This window comes from Capra hircus, chromosome 23 (assembly GCF_001704415.2).
Source record: "Capra hircus breed San Clemente chromosome 23, ASM170441v1, whole genome shotgun sequence".
Taxonomy (NCBI): Eukaryota; Metazoa; Chordata; class Mammalia; order Artiodactyla; family Bovidae; genus Capra; species Capra hircus.
In genome coordinates this window covers 9,484,407-9,502,975 of record NC_030830.1, presented here as the reverse complement: position 1 = coordinate 9,502,975, position 18,569 = coordinate 9,484,407, and the positions used below count along the sequence as shown (strand labels likewise).

The following is an 18,569-nucleotide window of genomic DNA, read 5'->3' as shown; positions in this document are numbered from 1 at the left end:
TGAAGCTCCCCACAAAGCACGGGTGGGAAAGGGGCAGACCGGGAATGCTGGGCCAACCCTGCATTCTTGTTGATTTCAGCAAGCCCTCACCCTCTGAGTCTCCACATTTTCTAAATGAGGGTGATCAAGGGAAGGCTTGGAACACAGGAGACAAACAGGCCTCGGTTTCAGAGCTGGCTTTGCCCTCCACCAGCAGTGTGATGCTGAGCAAGTCACTAAGGTCTCAAAGCTTCGGTCTCCTCACCAGGTGTGATAATGTTATATGCCAACTTTACTGAGCTGTGGAGTGGCCTTTGGTCAAAAATTGTCCTGGGTGTTTCTGAGAGGGTGTTTCGGCAATAAGAGTGTGTGTGTGTTAAGTCACTTCAGCTGTGTCCAACTCTTGGCAATCCTATGGACTGTAGCCCACCAGGCTCCTCTGTCCATGGGGTTCTCCAGGTAAGAATACTGGAGTGGGTTGCCATACCCTCCTCCAGGGGAGCTTCCCAATCCAGGGATTAAACCCATGGCTCTTACACTGGCAGGCAGATTCTTTACCAGTGGCACCACCTGGAAAGCCCTTTGTGGATGAGATTAATATGCAAATCAGTAGCATAAAGCAGATTGCTCTCCCACATGTGGGTGGGCCTCACCTAATCACTTGAAGGCTTGAATAGCACAAAAAGGCTGAGACTTCCCCAAGGGAACAGGATTCTTCCTCAATGACTGCCTTAGAACTGCGACACTGACTCCAGCTGAAACACTGGCTCTCCCTGGTTCTCAGGTCTTCGAACTCAAGATTGGAACCACACGATCAGCTCTCCTAGGCCTCCAGCTTGCCAATTCACCCTACAGATCTTGCGATTCTTTTCAGTCCCATCATCACACGAACCAATTTATTTCCTTATAATAAATCTACTTCTATCTAAACACACAGGTGCACACACACACACATACCCTACTGGTTCTGTTTCTCTGGAGAACCCTGACTAACACACCTGTCCAAAGAAGATAACAGCAGTATACTCAATACCTAGACCATTCCAGGGATAGAGATTATAGGTATACTGTGCCCAGAAGATAGATGTTCAATACCTGACAGCCATTACGACCTCTAAAGCTGTTTCTACCTTTAAAATGCTCTCCTTTGTGTCACGTTCCCAGCAGATGACAAGACAAAATGAACTGGTCACACCTTACTCTTCACTTATCCCAGGGGGTGTCTTGGATTTCTCAGCCCTCTGCCTCTCAGAAGCCCATATGGATCACAATAAATGGAAACCCAGCTCAAGTCCAGCCGTTTGGCCATGGCCAACCCCCTGCTGTGGCTTCCTTCTGAACTTCAGTAGCAAACACGTGCAAATTCAGCAATGAGAGTGTAAAATGAGGCAGCTGGACAAAGTGGCAGGATCCAAACAACTGACAGGTTTCCACTGGGTTTAGGTCTCTTCGCAAGTGGGAGAAACCTGTGTGCGAAGCTCCATTAGGCAAACGGTCAGCAAGTAAAACAGCTGCTCTGAACCACAAGATGCTCAGCTAATCAGAAGGAATGAGCTGAAGTCAGGGGTCCAGAACCTATGTAAGTCTGTGAACTTCACGGGGTCTCTGCTGGCTACAAATTGAACTTCTAGCCCTATCTAGGAAAGCTCTGGCCACCCATGGAAAAATAGGAACCTCAGAGCATCAGGACCACCAGCCTGGGCTGTCACTGTCCCTGACAAACTCAGAAAAGCTGTTTTGTGGTTGTCAAAAGACGGCTCTGGCACATGGACCCAGCCTGTGTGTGCCAAGCCTTGACTCTAGAAGCCAGTGCCTCTCAAGCTTGAGAACAGACCCAGATTACTCGGAGGGCTTGTTAATTTCACCTTCAGGGCTTCCCATTCACTAGGTCTGAGATGAGGCCTGAGAATTTCTCACAAAGTTCTCAGTTGATACTGGCACTGCTGGTCTGTCCACACACTTAGTGGACACACACTTAGGCTGACATAAGCTATAAAGTAGAGGGTGCTGGGTAAGGAGATCCGAGGTTGATTTTCAGAGTCATCTGTGGTACAAGCAGAGCCTCCACCCCTACTCTCCCCGAAGTCCTATAAACTAAGCCAGTGTGAAATTTCCAGAAAGACAAGTATGGGATCTCAGAGTAAGTCCATAGTAAAACTTCATTAATTTGACCTCTACTGACTTAAAAATGGTGGCCTTTGAAGGAATACATATAAGGTCTAAATTGTTACTAAGACTCCTGATGGTGAACGGAGAATTATGACTAATTACCTATGGTGCTCTAGGACACAATCTATGAGCAGTCTAATTCAACAGGATTGAGGGAATGTAAACTGATATATGCACTATAGAGAACAGTATGGGAATGCCTCAAAAATCTAAAAATAGAGCTACCATATCATCCAGCAATCCCATTCCTGGACACATACCCAGAGAAAACCATAATTCAAAAAGATACATGCGCCCCAATGTTCATTTCAGCACTATTTACAATAGCAGGACATGGAAGCAACCTACATGTCCATCGACAGATGAATGGATAAAGAAGACGTGCTACACATGCACAGTCACACACACAGTGGAATATTGCTCGGCCATAAAATGGAATGAAACTGTGCCATTTGCAGAGACACAGATGGACCTGTATACAGAATGAAGTAAGTCAGAAGGGAAAATCAAATATCACATCTTAACACATATATGTGGAATCTAGAAAAATGGTACAGATGAACTTATTCGCAAAGCAGAAACAGTCACAGACGTAGAGAACAAACGTAGGGATACCAAGGGGGAAAGAAGAAGGTGGAATGGATTGCGAAATTGGAATTGACATTTATACACTATTATGCATAAAATAGATAAGCAGTGAGAACCACAAGGAACCCTACTCAATGCTCTGTGCTGACCTATGTGGGAAGGAAGAGGGGATATATGTATCCACATGGCTATGCTGTACAATAGAAACAACATCGTAAAGCAAGTATACTTCAATAAAAACTTTTTTTTTAATTAAAGAGAATGGGGGCCAGGAACGTGTACAGTGAAAAGCTTCCCTGGTGACCGTCACACAACTAGCCCAAGAGGCGGCTATGGTGAGCATTCAAGAACCACACTGGAGGACAGCACTGTTTGGTAACTCCAATGATATCTCTCCCTAAATCAACTCACTCCATAAATGTAGGATGGTGGCTCTATGTCAGCCTTTTATGCACAAGTTGTTCAATAAATGGGTCTTAATTTGTTCACTAGGGCAAAAGCTAAAAGAGAAACATACTGAGTTGAAGACCTTAGAACTGTTGTGCATGTATGCTAAGTCGTTTCAGTCATGTCTGACTCTGTGTGACCCTATGGACTATACCCACCAGGCGAGAATACTGGAGTGGGTTGCCATGCTCTTCTCCAAGGGATCTTCCCAACCGAGGGATCGAAGCTGCATCTCCTATGCCTCCTGCATTGGCAGGCAGGTTCTTTACCACTAACACCACCTGGGAAAGAACTCTGTCAGCACCCGATAAATCTTCGGTCATTTATTCCAGCCCCAAGCACACAGTAGATGCTCAATGAATATGAACTAACTGAATGGATGGATGGATGGAAAGCCTGGATGAGAAACCAGAAGGAGCACAGGAAGTGAGTGTGGGACCATGAATCAAAGACCTAGATCTTCATTTCGGTTTACCAAGTCATGTGGGGGGAAGCACTGGCGGCAAGGCTCAGATGCTGCAATAAAATCTGAAAGAGATTGTGTGCTCATAGGGATTTTTAAAGTATATTATTATACCCTCAATACCGAAATCTGATTGATTATATTCTTTGCAGCTGAAAATGGGAGAGGCTGTATACAGTCAGCAAAAACAAGACTGGGAGCTGACTGTGGCTCAGGTCACAAATTTCCTATTGCAAAATCCAGACTTAAATTGAAGACAGTAGAGAAAACCACTATTCTGGTATGACCTAAATCAAATCCCTTATGATTATACAGTGGAAGTGACAAAGAGATTCAAGGGATTAGATCTGATAGAGTGCCTGAAGAACTATGGATAGAGGTTCATAACACTGTATGGGAGGCGGTGATCAAAAACATTCCTAAGAAAAAGAAATGCAAAAAAGCAAAATGGTTGTCTGAGGAGGCTTTACAAATGGCTGAGAAAAGAAGAGAAGGGAAAGGCAAAGGAGAAAAGGAAAGATACACCCATTTGAATGAAGAGTTCCAAAGAACAGCAAGAAGAGATAAGAAAGCCTTAAGTGAACAATGCAAAGAAATAGAGGAAAACAATAGAATGGGAAAGATTAGAGATTTCTTCAAGCAAATTAGAGATACAAAAGGAACATTCCATGCAAAGATGGGCACAATAAAGGACAGAAATAGTATGGACCTAACAGAAGCAGAAGATATTAAGAAGAGGTGGCAAGAATGAAGAAGAACTATACAAAAAAGGTCTTCATGACTCAGATAACCATGGTGTTGTGATCACTCATCCAGAGCCAGACATCCTGGAGTCTGAAGTCAAGTGGGTCTTTGGGAGCATTACTATGAACAAAGCTAACAGAGATGATGGAATTCCAGCTGAACTATTTCAAAGCCTAAAAGACGATGCTGTGAAAGGGCTGCACTCAATATGCTAGCAAATTTGGAAAACTCAGCAGTGGCCACAGGACTGGAAAAGGTCAGTTTTCATTCTAATCCCAAAGAAAGGCAATGCCAAGGAATGTTCAAGCTACCACACAATTGCATTCATCTCACACGCTAGCAAAGAACTGCTCAAAATTCTCCAAGCTAGGCTTCTTCAACATTCTGTGAATTGAGAACTTCCAGATGTGCAACCTGGATTTAGAAAAGGCAGAGGAACCAGTGATCAAATTGCTAACATCCACTGGACCATGGAAAAAGCAAGAGAATTACAGAAAAACATCTGCTTCATTGACTACGCTAAAGTCTTTGACTGTGTGGATCACAACAAACTGTAGAAAATTCTTCAAGAGATGGGACTACCAGGCCACCTTACCTACCTCCTGAGAAATCTATATGCAGGTCAAGAAGCAACAGTTAGAACCAGACATGCAACAACAGACTGTTTCAAATGGTGAAAGGAGTACGTCAAGAGTGTATATTGTCACCCTGCTTATTTAACTTTTATGTAGAGTAAAATCATGCAAAATGCTAGGCTGAATGAAGCACAAGCTTGAATCAAAATTGCTGAGAGAAATATCAATAACCTCAGATAAGCAGATGACACCAATCTTATGGCAGAAATCGAAGAGGAACTCAAGAACCTCTTGTTGAAAGTGAAAGAGGAGAGTAAAAAAGCTGATTTAAAACTCAACATTCAAAAGACAAAGATTATGGCATCCAGTCCCATCACTTCATGGCAAATAGATGGGGAAACAATGGAAACAGTGACAGACTTTATTTTGGGGGCTCCAAAATCACTGCAGATGGTGATTCCAGCCACGAAATTTAAAAGACACTTGCTCCTTGGAAGAAAAGTTATGACCAACCTAGACAGTGTATTAAAAAGCAGAGACATTACTTTGCCAACAAGGGTCCATCTAGTCAAAGCTATGGTTTTTCCAGTAGTCATGTGTGGATGTGAGAGTTGGACTATAAAGAAAGCTGAGTGCCAAAGAATTGATGCTTTTGAACTGTGGTGTTGGAGAAGACTCTTGAGAGTTCGTTGGACAGTAAGGAGATCCAACCAGTCCATCCTGAAGGAAATCAGTCCTGAATATTCATTGGAAGGACTGAAGCTGAAACTTCAGTTGGCCACCTGATACAAAGAGACAACTCACTGGAAAAGTCCCTGATGCTGGGAAAGATTGAGGGCAGGAAGAGAAAGAGGCAACAGAGGATGAGATAGATGGATGGATGGCATCATTGACTCAATGAACATGAGTTTCAGCAACTCCAGGGGACAGTGAAGGACAGGGAGGCCTGGCGTGCTGTAGCCCATGGGGTAGCAAAGAGTCGGACACAACTGAGCAATTGAACAACAATAAATTATGTCCTCAAAGCAGGTCTAGAAATCAAATCTCAGTAGTTTCAATGCTGAACCAAAACCAGTAACAGATCATTCCACCAGAATGTTAATTTACTATATCCATTTTTTTTTAAACCAAAACAGCCTGTCAATTATTTAATGTGAGAGCTTGGCTTAGCAACTGAACAAGTGAAAAGGACTGAAGATTTAATTTACTATATTTAATATAAGTCCGTTGTTATAGCACTGCTAAAAACATGCCAAAAGTTCAGAATTTAGATATATGTTATTAAATATATATAATTCAAATGTTTATAGGATATATATGGGCTTCCTTTGAGGCTCAGCTGGTAAAGAATCTGCCTGCAATGTGGGAGACCTGGGTTCATTCCCTGAGTTGGGAAGATACCCTGGAGACAGCGAAGGCTACCCACTCCACTATTCTGGCCTGGAGAATTCCATGGGCTATACAGACCATGGGGTTGCGAAGAGTAGGACACGACTGAGAGACTTTCACTTTCAGGATATACATATATAACCCCCATAAACTGAAGCCATAGCTCTGTCCAAGTCCATCCAAATATATCTGACAAGTTCTGCCCTGTTCTGAGCATCTCCCCTAGAAGGAGACACATGTGATGACTACTTGAATGATGGACATGTCGATAAAGGTAGAGAAGAATGACGGATAAACTGAGGGTTAAATTGACACACCTTCGATCTGTAACATTTAGTCGCTGAGTACTGGGGTGTTTTCCTTCCAGGAGCTCCATAACAGTATTGTTAGATCACTGACTCTCTTCACCTCCATCCATATACCCCTCCAGTTGCATAATCTAACTTCTGCCCCCAGCATCGTACCAAACTTGCACTCACTAGAGAAACCGGTGACCAGCCGGAGCACTGAAAGCACTGCAGATGTGAGTAGCTAAGGTGAGGTCACCTTGGAGTAGGGTGGGCTCTAGTCCCATATAACTGATGTTCTTATAAAAAGAAGTCTGGACACAAAGGCAGATGTGCATGCAGGGAGGATGCCTGTGAAAACCAGAGCTCTGGTGCCCCTAGCTGAGCAACTACCAGAAGCTCTGGAGGCTGGAACAGGGGTTCCCCTGGAGGCTTCGTGGCCCTACTGACACCTTGATCTTGGACCTCTGACCTCCAGAAGAGTGAGACAATATACTTCTCTTATTTGTTCAGTTCAGTCACTCAGTCGTGTCTGACTCTTTGCGACCCCATGGACTGCAGCACACCAGGCCTCCCTGTCCATCACCAACTCCCAGAGTTTACTCAAACTCATGTCCACTGCATTGGTGATGCCATCCAACCATCTCATCCTCTGCCTTCTCCTCCTCCTGCCTTCAGTCTTTCCCAGAATCAGGGTTTTGTCCAATGAGTCAGTGTTTTGCATCAGGTGGCCAAACTATTGGAGTTTCAGCTTCAGCAACAGTCCTTCCAATGAATATTCAGGACTGATTTCCTTTAGGATGGACTGGTTGGATCTCCTTACTGTCCAACAAACTCTCAAGAGTCTTCTCCAACACCACAGTTCAAAAGCATCAATTCTTCGGTGCTCAGCTTTCTTTATAGTCCAACTCTCACATCCATACACAACTACTGGAAAAACCATAGCTTTGACTAGATGGACCTTTGTTGGCAAAGTAATGTCTCTGCTTTTTAATATGCTGTCTAGATTTGTCATAACTCTTCTTCCAAGGAGCAAGTATCTTTTAATTTATGGCTGCAGTCACCATCTGTAGTGATTTTGGAGCCCAAAAAAAAAAAAGTCTGTCACTGTTTCCATTGTTTCCCCATCTATTTGCCATGAAGTGATGGGACCAGATGCCATGATCTCTTGTTTTCTGAATGTTGAGTTTTAAGCCAACTTTTTCACTCTTTTCTTTCACCTTCATCAAGAGGCTCTTTGGTTCTTCCTCACTTTTGGCCATAAGGGTGGTGTCATCTGCCTATCTGAGGTTATTGATACGTCTGCCTGTAATCTTGAGTCCAGCTTGTGCTTCATCCAGTAAGGGGCACTTTGTTACAGCGAGCCCTAGCAAGCAAACACGTGACCCTCTCATTTTCTCAAAGCTCCCCATGTATCCCGTCACGATAAGCACCACCTCCAGCTATTACTGACTACAGAGTAGTTACTGGCCAAGGAGCCGCCCCCTTCTCCACAGTCCCTAGGGAGTAGGGCCTGTATCTCTGTCACGTGTCACCGTCAGCAAACGCTGCGAGCGTGGTCCCCAGCTGGCTCCCGAGACCGCAGGGTCACCAACGAGGTGAAAGGCGGCAGGGGACAAGGGCCTCCCGGAAACGTCCCCCCCACAGCCCCCTCCCCCAGCCCCGCCGGGACACTTACGGAGATGATGTGCCCCTTCAGGCCGTGGGCCGAGTCTGCGCACTCGATCACAGCGCTCAGCTGGGGGTAGCCCACCCCCGTCTTGGTGCGGGTGGTGCACACGGAACCTGGATGGAGGAGGAGGGGGACCCCAGAGAGAGACGGTTAGGGCTGAGCAGACAACGAGCCTCCTCTCCCATCACACAGCCATGCCCCCATTTCCTGGGGTGGAGGGGGGCGGGGCAGGGCGGCCCCCGCAGCTCAGCCGAGGTGGTTATAACAGCCGTCATGGCCACTCGTCCTTTCCGGGCCCATATCACCCTCATCCGCTCAGGTCCAGGGCACAGCTCCCTACACCGGTCACCGTCAACTCTCCACGCTATCAGCTCCCTCTTACCGACTTCCCAACCTCCAACTCCACTCCTTCCCACCTTCCCTCACTTCCCACACAACCACAAGGGACCTTCAGATGCCTCCCATGGTCTTGAGCCTCCTTGACCTTCAACGTCTGTCAAATGACTCACTTCTCTAAGCCTCAGTGCCTCGCTCAAGAGGTGGAAATGAAAGCATTGACCTCATGGGGCTGTGATGGAGATGAAATGGCTTGAGGGATGAAGACTGCCTGGCCTCCAGTAAGCCGCTGAGCAAAGGGAGCCAGTGCTCAGGGCATGCTTGCAGCTGCCCTGACTTGGCTCTGGCCTCTACACACGCCAGCCTCCTGGTCCAGCCTCCCTCTGACCTGGCTCTGGCCTCTACACATGCCAGCCTCCTGGTCCAGCCTCCCTCTGACCCGGCTCTGGCCTCTACACATGCCAGCCTCCCGGTCCAGCCTCCCTCTGACCCGGCTCTGGCCTCTACACACTCCAGCCTCCCTCTGACCTGGTTCTGGCCTCTACACACTCCAGCCTCCTGTTCCAGGCTCCCTCTGACCCAGCTCTGGCCTCTGCACAAGCCAGCCTCCTGGTCCAGCCTCCCTCTGACCCGGCTCTGGCCTCTACACATGCCAGCCTCCCGGTCCAGCCTCCCTCTGACCCGGCTCTGGCCTCTACACACTCCAGCCTCCCTCTGACCTGGTTCTGGCCTCTACACACTCCAGCCTCCTGTTCCAGCCTCCCTCTGACCCAGCTCTGGCCTCTGCACAAGCCAGCCTCCTGGTCCAGCCTCCCTCTGACCCAGCTCTGGCCTCTACACACACCAGCCTCCCGGTCCTCACCCTCTCCTGGTCCATCTCTCACCCTGTCCAGCCCGGCCTCTGAGGTGAGCTGCCACTGCAGAACTCAAACCAGCCGCCTCGATGCCTTCATCCCCGCTGACCTCTGCCCTCCCCATGGTCAACTCCAGCCCTAGTTCACTATCTGCAGTGCATTAGCTCAGTCAGGTCCAGGCCAAATCAGACGGGCCTCTCCAGCACATCTCCCTGCTCAAGCCTCCCCTTCCCTCCCAGCAGACCAGCGCCTGCTCCGAGGCCACCCAGCTCAAGCTCTGCACTGCCTACCTGCCCACCCCCTCTTCTCTCGGCCCGCCCCACTCGGCACCCCTCAGCCTTGCTGACCTTTCCATTCCTCCCACCTCGGGGATCCCCTGTACGTGATGTTCTGTCTCCCGAGCACTCCCCTCTGCACCAACCCCCTGGTCTGGCCAACCCTTTCTCATCTTCCAGGCTTCATCTTCCATGTCACTGCCTCAGGAACGTTGTTCGTCACAGCAGCTCGTTTCAAAAAGAGCATTTAAGTCATTATTTGTGTAAGAACCGAGGATCTGTTTTCTCCGCTGGAGGGTAAGCTCCGTGGATATTCATTGTTGTCAATCCAGAGCTAAGAACAGAGCTTTGTGCATAATAAGGCCGCTATAAATAGTCACTGAAAGCATGCATGAACTCAAGAATGAATGAGTCACGTCCCTGTCTCCACCGCTTCACCACTCACTCTCACTCCGTCCCTCCTGCCTGTCTGGAGGTGTCGCCTATGGGCCCATGCAAAAGCTGGGCATGAACTCCTCCACTCCCATCAGACTCATGCAAAGCCTCTGCCTCCTCTCCTTTTCCCCACCATCACCAGCAGCTTCCCAGCTGCCCACAAACTTCTCCCAACAGGTCGAGAGCCAAGGCTATGTATACTTTGAGGCCTGGGTCCGGCAGAGTCACCGGGACCAGGGGAGCAGCCTTCTCCCGCATCCAGTTGCAGGGAGGAGCCGTCTCCTTCTGTCCATCCTTACAACACGGCCACTCGCTCCCTGGGGGCTGTGGTGCTTCCCTCCCGACCAAGGCACCCCTGCCCCAGACACGCACTGTGCGAGGCACAACTGGAGCTTTACAACCTCTGGTTCTGGTTCAGAATCGGCCTTTCTCCTTTCCCACTCCACTGCCAGATCCTGGCGGGCAGGGACTCAGCTGCAGTGGCCTGGAGCTCTGCATGGGTGGGGGACAAGGCGCGGGAGTGGTCCTGATGAACCCCCAGGTTGATAGGAGAAACTGGGTACCCACTTCTTCCCAGCCCCAGTGGCCGTGGGGCACATTTTTAATGCTTTTTTCCCCCAGGTCCCAGGAGTTGTTCTGTGATGAACCTTATTTAATGCTTTCACCTGGGCTTCCCTGGTGGAGCTCAGTAGTAAAGAATCCACCTGCCAAGGCAGTAGACACAAGCTTGATCCCCGGTCCAGGAAGATCCCACGTGCCAGGGAGCAACCAAGCCCACGTGACACAACTACTGAGCCTGTGCTCTCGAGCCTGGCAGCCCTTACTACTGAGCCCACGCGCCTGGAGCCTGGGCTCCGTAACAGAAGCCCCACAATGAGAAGCCCCTGCACCACAGCTCGAGAGCAGCCTCCGTCTACCAAACCTCGAGAAAAGCCTGCACAGTGGTAAACACCCAGCACAGCCAAAAATAAACAGATAAAATTATTTAAAGAAAAAAAGTGCTTAGGGCCATTTACAAGCCTACAGGGCTCTCCTTCCCTAAGAGTCCCTTCCTGCCCATCCTGGTCCCTCAAGGCTGACGACTGTGCCAGGTCACAACATAACCATGGTTTCTGCCTCCCTCTCAGACTATGGTTTGCTTCCTTTTTTGGTAGTGTCTTCTGAGAGTGTGGTATTTGTTTAAAAAAAAAAAAAAAAACTTTGCTGTTTTTTTATTCCCAAATGAAAATGTATATCTCTTTTCCTTCTCTCCCATTTTAGTGTTTGGTTAATCATGGATGTGCAAGGAGGAATTTTTAATATGAAGAAATTAAAAATATGGAAGCTCATGCACCTGTCTGGCCAAAAGGGAAGGTCAGCATCAAGTGGCCCTGAGAGGAATAGGTCTACCCAGAAGAGGGTAGAAAGGTGCCACCTTATTCCTCCACTCAGAATGCCACTGGTGGTCCTGGGAGAGAAGGCCTGGGAGGATGCAGCAAAATCTGAGATGGATATGTATCAGCTGAAGAGCCAAAGGTGATAACTGCCTGGACCATGAGTCTTGGGGTCCCTCAAACATTCACATAAACTGGAGTCATTCACGTCCATTAACTGTCCCTGTGAGCTCTTCATACCTCACCTTCCTCTTCAAGGTGAAGCTCTCATTCTTTTCTTCCACAGGAATATTCTGAAACCAAGACCTTATTTGAATCGAACCATATTCAAGTTCCTTCAGAACTTCCCAGAGGCATCAGAAAGTAGCTCAGTGATATTTCTAATCAGGAGACTCTTCTGATCAGAAGCTCAACAATACTTCCAAAAGAAATGTGCTTTAAACCTGTGGCTGGATCATCCTGAGGTCCCTTCTGGGCATCTCTGGTCCCCCCAAGCGCTAGACCCCAATCCTCCCCAACAGCACACTCTCAGCTATGCTCCCAGCAAGTCTTACCTGGTCCAACTCCCACTTTGATGATATCTGCTCCAGAAAGAATAAGCTCTTCCACCATCTCTCCCGTCACCACGTTCCCTGCCTGGGATAGAAAGAATATAGCTTATGATCATGAACTACTCCGGGAGGAACTTGGTGAGTGACGGAGGAGCCCCACTCCTAAACACAAGGAGGAGCCGGTTCTGAAGCCATCAGGCAGCCAAGGGGACAAAAGTAAAAAACGGAGAAGAAAAGGGCCCAATCCCTGAATCAACTTTCAGCCAATTGGTGGCTTGGGGTTTTCTCCAGGTTTCCTTTCTTCTCAATTAACTATGATGGTGTGATCATTCACCGAGAGCCAGACGTCCTAGAGTGTGACATCAACTGGGCATCAACTTAGGAAGCATCACCACCAACCACCAAGCAAGGGGAGGTGATGGAATTCCAGCTGAGCTATTTTAAATCCTAAAAGATGCTGCTGCTAAAGTGCTGCACTCAGTATGCCAGCAAATTTGGAAACAACCCTAAATAACAACAATTAACAAGAACACAGAATTGGACACCCCAGGCTACCGCTGGGTGAGCAGACAGCATGAGGAATTTACAGAACTACATGACTTCAGAACTCCAAGAGACCTTGGTCTTTCTAGGTCAGGCAAGACAAACTCTTACAGAGAACCCAAACATATAAAATAAGCAATGAAACACTCTCTCAGCTGATTAAAATGTTAATTGTGGTTCACAGTTTGTAAAACCCCTGAAGAACTTCTATGGAACCAATAGAACCCAGAATTAGGGAACTACTGGTCACCTCACAGTTGGGAAAATACCTGGATATCCCATCCTAAAGGAAATCAGTCCTGAATATTCATTGGAAGGACTGATGCTGAAGCTGGAACTCCAAAACTTTGGCTACCTGATACCAAGAACTGACTCATTTGAAAAGACCCTGATGCTGGGAAAGATTGAAGGCGGGAGAAGGGGACAACAGAAGATGAGATGCTTGGATGGTATCACTGACTTGATGGACATGAGTTTGAGCAAGCTCCAGGAGTTGGTGATGGGCAGGGAGGCCTGGCATGCTGCAGTCCATGGGGTTGCAAAGAGTCAGACATGACTGAACGACTGGGTTGAACTAAACCCATCATAGGGTCAGTGGTTCCCACTGAGATATGAAAAGGCAGATGAACCCTAGGCACCTTGGGGACTGGTACATACTTCATTTCAGAACAACATGAAACTGTGGTCCTAAGAATAAACCCATAAGCCAGGAAGTGGTAGAAACTAAAAACCAGAAGGATGCATCTGGTTTGAAAACAGTGCATGTTCTTTCACTGCAGGAGCCTGGGAACATAAAAATAGCCCTTTTTATTACAACTCACTGGCCTGTGGATTCTTCAGTTAGTACATAGAATACTTGGCAGGATGCCTGTCTGAATTTTCACAGCTGTGCAAAGTCTTATTTTGGGTAGTGCATCCCTAACTCATACAACTTGTTTTTTGGCATTGAAGCCCCCAAAGTGTCTTTTCATTGAATTAATTCCAAGGGGAATTTTTCTTTCTCCACCTAGACGAAGTGACTTTTAACTTTGTATAAAAGGATCTTCAAAAGGGGTGATGAGGATGGCTCAAAGTTACTTTAATCCCAACAGCATTTGACAATGGAAAATGTTAGCCCAGAGAAAGGATAGGAACATATGAGAATACAGTACATGGCGTTTCACGTCACAGAGGAAAGGAACAATATTCCAATAGACGGAAATATTGAAATTTGGGGGGAAGGGATCTTTTGGAAACAGATATGGATTATCACTCATACCTTGCACCAAAATAAGCTTCAGATAAATTGAAAGTTGTCTCCTCCCAGATTTGGAGGAAAATTTTGAATACTTGTAATACACATACAAGTGAAAAAACATAAAGACAGATCTGTCTACATGAAAGTTAAAAACCTGCATAAACACACACTCATGCATATAATCAACAAAACTAATAAACAGCCTGGTGGAGAAAAAGATTCACAATTATGAAGAAGACTAACATTATGAGAGCTTTTCCAAATCTACAAGAAAAATGCAAGTACTGCATAGAATAACTTCTGAAGGACATGAACTAATGAGAGAAATAAAAGTGGGCAATAAACACAGGGAAAGTGTTTAACCTTCACCAGCAATCAAATTTCAATGAAGATATCAGCAAGGTACCACTTTTCACTTAACAAATTGTCAGTGATTATAAAAACTAAATGCTGAAAACAGACACTCATTCTCTGCCAGTGGAATGCCTACTCCAGTACAAGTTTTCCTAGAAAATAATCTGCCCATATACAGAAATGAAAAGTATATATATCCTTTGATCCAATAACTTCCAGGATTTTCTCTCAAGGCAATAATTATGGATGAGGTCAAAGATTTAACTACAAACATGTATTATTGTTAACAGTGCAAAACTGCAAATATATTTCCCCAAATGGGAATGGTTCGACAATCTCTGGCCAACCCATGTGATGTTTATAAGATTGGTTTGATGCCATGGGAAAATGCTTAAATGCTTTCAGTATAATGTTAGGAGAAACAGAAGGAAATAGTAAGATCTCAGTTTTGTTAAACAAGTATATCTATAGATGGAAATGTATACCAAAATGCTGATAAAACATGTCCTGGTGAGGGAATATTCTGACTCTTATCAGTAATTCCTTACAATTTCTTGGATTTGACAGTAGAAACTGCATTACTTTTACAATTGAAAGTTATAGTTTCTGTTTTCTTAGGGTTTTTATTTTCTTCTAAGTATACAACTCTGAACCTGGAAAAGAACTTAGTAGGAACCCAAGAAGGGCTTCCCTGGTGGCTCAGTGGTAAAGAATCTGCCTGCAGTGCAGGAGCTGCAGAAGACACAGGTTTGGTCCCTGGGTTGGGAAGATTGCCCTGGAAGAAGGCATGGCAACCGACTGCAGTACTCTTCCCTGGAGAATCCCATGGACAGAGGAGCATGGCAGATACAGTGCATAGGGTCGCAAAGAGTCAGACACAACTGAAGTGGCTTAGCACACACACAGGAACCCAAGAAACAGCACCCCAAGCCCTCATTCTTCCTCCCTGGTTGACTTGCTAAAAATTCAAAATAGATTTTACAAATAAAAATTAATTAGAAGTTAAAAATAAAACACCTAAAGAAGCTACTCGAAGCTCCCTACAAGGTTTCACTTTCATTGTGGATTTTTCTCTCCATTCTGGTACTGCCTACAGACCAGTTTAAAAGGGTTCACTTTATACCAAATAAGTCAATTCAAATCACCTCAGATGGACATAGCAAGTATAACCATGTGAGGTGAAGATAAGGTTAAAAGTGTGGAGGGAGCTGATGCCATTAAGAGCCCAGGGGCTCCCCAGGTGTCCCCATCCCCTCCGAGCTGCCTTCAGGGCTCCTGAACCAGAAGCGGGCACCACAAAGAGGACTGAGTGTGGAAAAACCCAGACTGATGACAAAAAGCCTCCAGCCCGAGGACCACAGAACAAGGATGCTGATGACTAGGCGAGGACGGTGAGTGTTCCCTTGCAGGAACAAACACCAATCCAAGTTTGAAACCAAGATGGGCAAACACAAAAGCTGAAAGAAGTCAAGTTCAGAAATGCGAGAGGCCCCAGGAGTGTGGTTAGGCTCTGGGGGAAGCCCAGCCCACAGCGCAGGCAGCAGCGGGCTCGGGGTGGGATGCGCTGGGGTGGGGGGGCGGGGTAGTTGGCCGGGGGTAATTAGTGAGCAGTCGGCTTATCTTGGCCAGAAACAGCTCCTGTGGGGAGTGGATACCAGAGGCTCAGAAGTTGGCAGTACGTCCGGCCTGGTCATGACGGGGGCAGCCAGGACAAATAGAAGCTGCAGACCCTAGCTGGGTCCCAGAGCAGACAGGCGGAGGTTTCTGTGAGGCCCCCCTCGCCCCAGGGAGGCCAAGCACTGTCTGGGCACCACCTCCTGCTCCTCCGAGTCCAGGGCAGGTGGGAGGACCCAGAGAACACACAAAAGGAACAACACGAACATTTCACGCACTTGTGTACCGTTTAAGAAAGGCCTCTAGGGGCCTCCCTGGTGGCTCAGTGGTTAAGAAGCCCCTGCCAACACAGGAGACGTGGCTTCCATCCCTGGTCCAGGAAGATCCCACAGGCTGAGAACTGACTAAGCTTCTGTGCCACAAGTGCTGTAGCCTGAGCACCCTAGAGCTCAGCTCTGCTATAGGAGAAGCCACCACAATGAGATGTCCGCCAGCCACAGCTAGAGAAAAGCCCGCGCAGCAACCAAGACCCAGCACAGCCAAAAATTAAATTAGAAAAAAAAAAAAAAAAAGAAACCTTTTAAAAATAAATTAAAAAGTCCTCTGGGCAAAAACCAACCCCAATTCTTCCAGTTCTCCTTTGGACCCAGACATCTATGGTAAGATAACTTCAGAAAGCTGGGGCTGACCGAAGGCCCTCCCACTCACTGGGTAATTTGAAGAAAATCATATCCACTCCAAGTCTCCATTTATCCTGCTATAAAGCGGGGCTGATCAGACCCACCTGTCCTTGTCACCGGAAGGTTTACAAAGGAACTTCACCAATATCCATCTCCAGAACTTCTTCATCATCCCAAACTGAAATTTTGTACCCATTAAACAGTAAGTTTCTACCCAGTTTTTACTGGCTCTTCGGAAGTCTTTTGCCAAGAAAAATCCTTTCTGTAGAATGAGAAAATGTGGAAAGCTCAGCAGCAGCCACAGGACTGGAAAAGGTCAGCTTTCATTCCAATCCCAAAGAAGGGCAATGCCAAGGAATGTTCAAACTACTGCACAATTGCACTCATCTCACATTCTAGCAAGGTAACGCTTAAAATCCTTCAAGTTAGGTTTCAGTAGTATCTGAACTGAGAACTTACAGATGTACGAGCTGGATTTAGAAAAGGCAGAGGAACCAGAGATCAAATTGCCAATATCTGCTGGATTATAGAAAAAGCAAGAGAATTCGAGAAAAATATCTACTTCTGCTTCATCGACTATGCTAAAGCCTTTGTGTGGATCACAACAAACTGTGGAAAATTCTTAAAAAGAGATGGGAATACCAGACCAACTTACCTGTCTCCTGTGAAACCTGCATGCAGGTCAAGAAGTAACAGTTAGAACCAGACATTGAACAACAGACTGGTTCCAAATTGGGGAAGTCAAGTCAAGGGGAGGTACATCGAGGCTATATATTGTCACCCTGCTTATTTAGCTCACATGCAGAGTACATCATGAGAAATGCCAGGCTGGATGAAGCACAAGCTGGAATCAAGATTGTCGGGAGAAATATCAATAACCTCAATAACATCAGATATGCAGTGGAGAAGGAAATGGCAACCCACTCCAGTATTCTTGCCTGGAGAATCCCATGGACAGAGCAGCCTGATAGGCTACAGTCCACGGGGTCGCAAAGAGTCAGACACGACTGAGTGACTTCACTTCACTTCAGATGAGATGGTTGGATGCAGATGACACCACCCTAATGGTAGAAAGAGAAGAGGAACTAAAGAGCCTCTTGATGAAAGTGAAAGAGGAGAGTGAAAAAGCTGGCTTAAAGCTCAACATGCAGAAAACTAAGATCATGGCATCCGGTCCCATCACTTCATGGCAGATAGATGGGGAAACAATGGAAACAGTGACAGACTTTATTTTCTTGGGCTCCAAAATCACTGCAGATGGTGACTGCAGTCTTGCAATTAAAAGACGCTCGCTCCTGGGAAGAAAAGCTATGGCAAACCTAGACAGCATATTAAAAATCAGAGACATCATTCTGCCTACAAAGGTCCGTCTAGTCAAAGCTATGGTTTTTCCAGTAGTCATGTACGGATGTGAGAGTTGGATCATAAAGAATACTGAGTGCAGAAGAAATGATGCTTTTGAATGGTGGTGCTGGAGAAGACTCTTGAGAGTCCCTTGGACTGCAAGATCAGACAAGTCAATTCTAAAGGAAATCAACCCTGAATATTCAATGGAAGGACTGATGTTGATGCTGAAGCTTCAATACTTTGGCCACCTGATGCAAACAGCTGACTCATTGGACAAGACCCTGATGCTGGGAAAGGCTGAGGGCAGAAGGAGAAGGCGATGACAGAGGATGAGATGGTTGGATGGCATCATCAGCTCGATGAACATGAGTTTGAGCAAACTCCAAGAGACAGCAAAGAACAGGGAAGCCTGGCGTGCTGCAGTCCATGGGGTCACAAAGAGTCGGATAGGACTGAGCAACTGAACAACAAGCCAACAGCAGCAGACTGAATCTGGCCTGAGGGCCAACTCCTAACAGAAAGTGCTAGAACATTAATACCGGAGACTTCCCCCATGCACCCAAGGATATCCCTCTATTTACCGGGCATTCCAGGGAATAGGAGATGCCACCAAGGCAATAACCACCTTTCACATGAAAAACACAAGCAACCAAATTT

At 46.6% G+C, this 18,569-nt stretch overlaps 1 protein-coding gene across 1 annotated transcript in view; it reads right to left on the bottom strand.

The window, feature by feature from the left end:
* Positions 1-18,569, bottom strand: part of GMPR (guanosine monophosphate reductase) — a 60,598-nt gene that overhangs the window by 18,114 nt on the left and 23,915 nt on the right. The window contains exons 5-6 of the mRNA XM_018039228.1: positions 12,141-12,222; positions 8,320-8,426 (exon numbers count right to left, since the gene is read on the bottom strand). Of these exons, the coding sequence (XP_017894717.1) occupies positions 8,320-8,426; positions 12,141-12,222 (189 nt within the window). The remainder of the gene's footprint in view (positions 1-8,319; positions 8,427-12,140; positions 12,223-18,569) is intronic.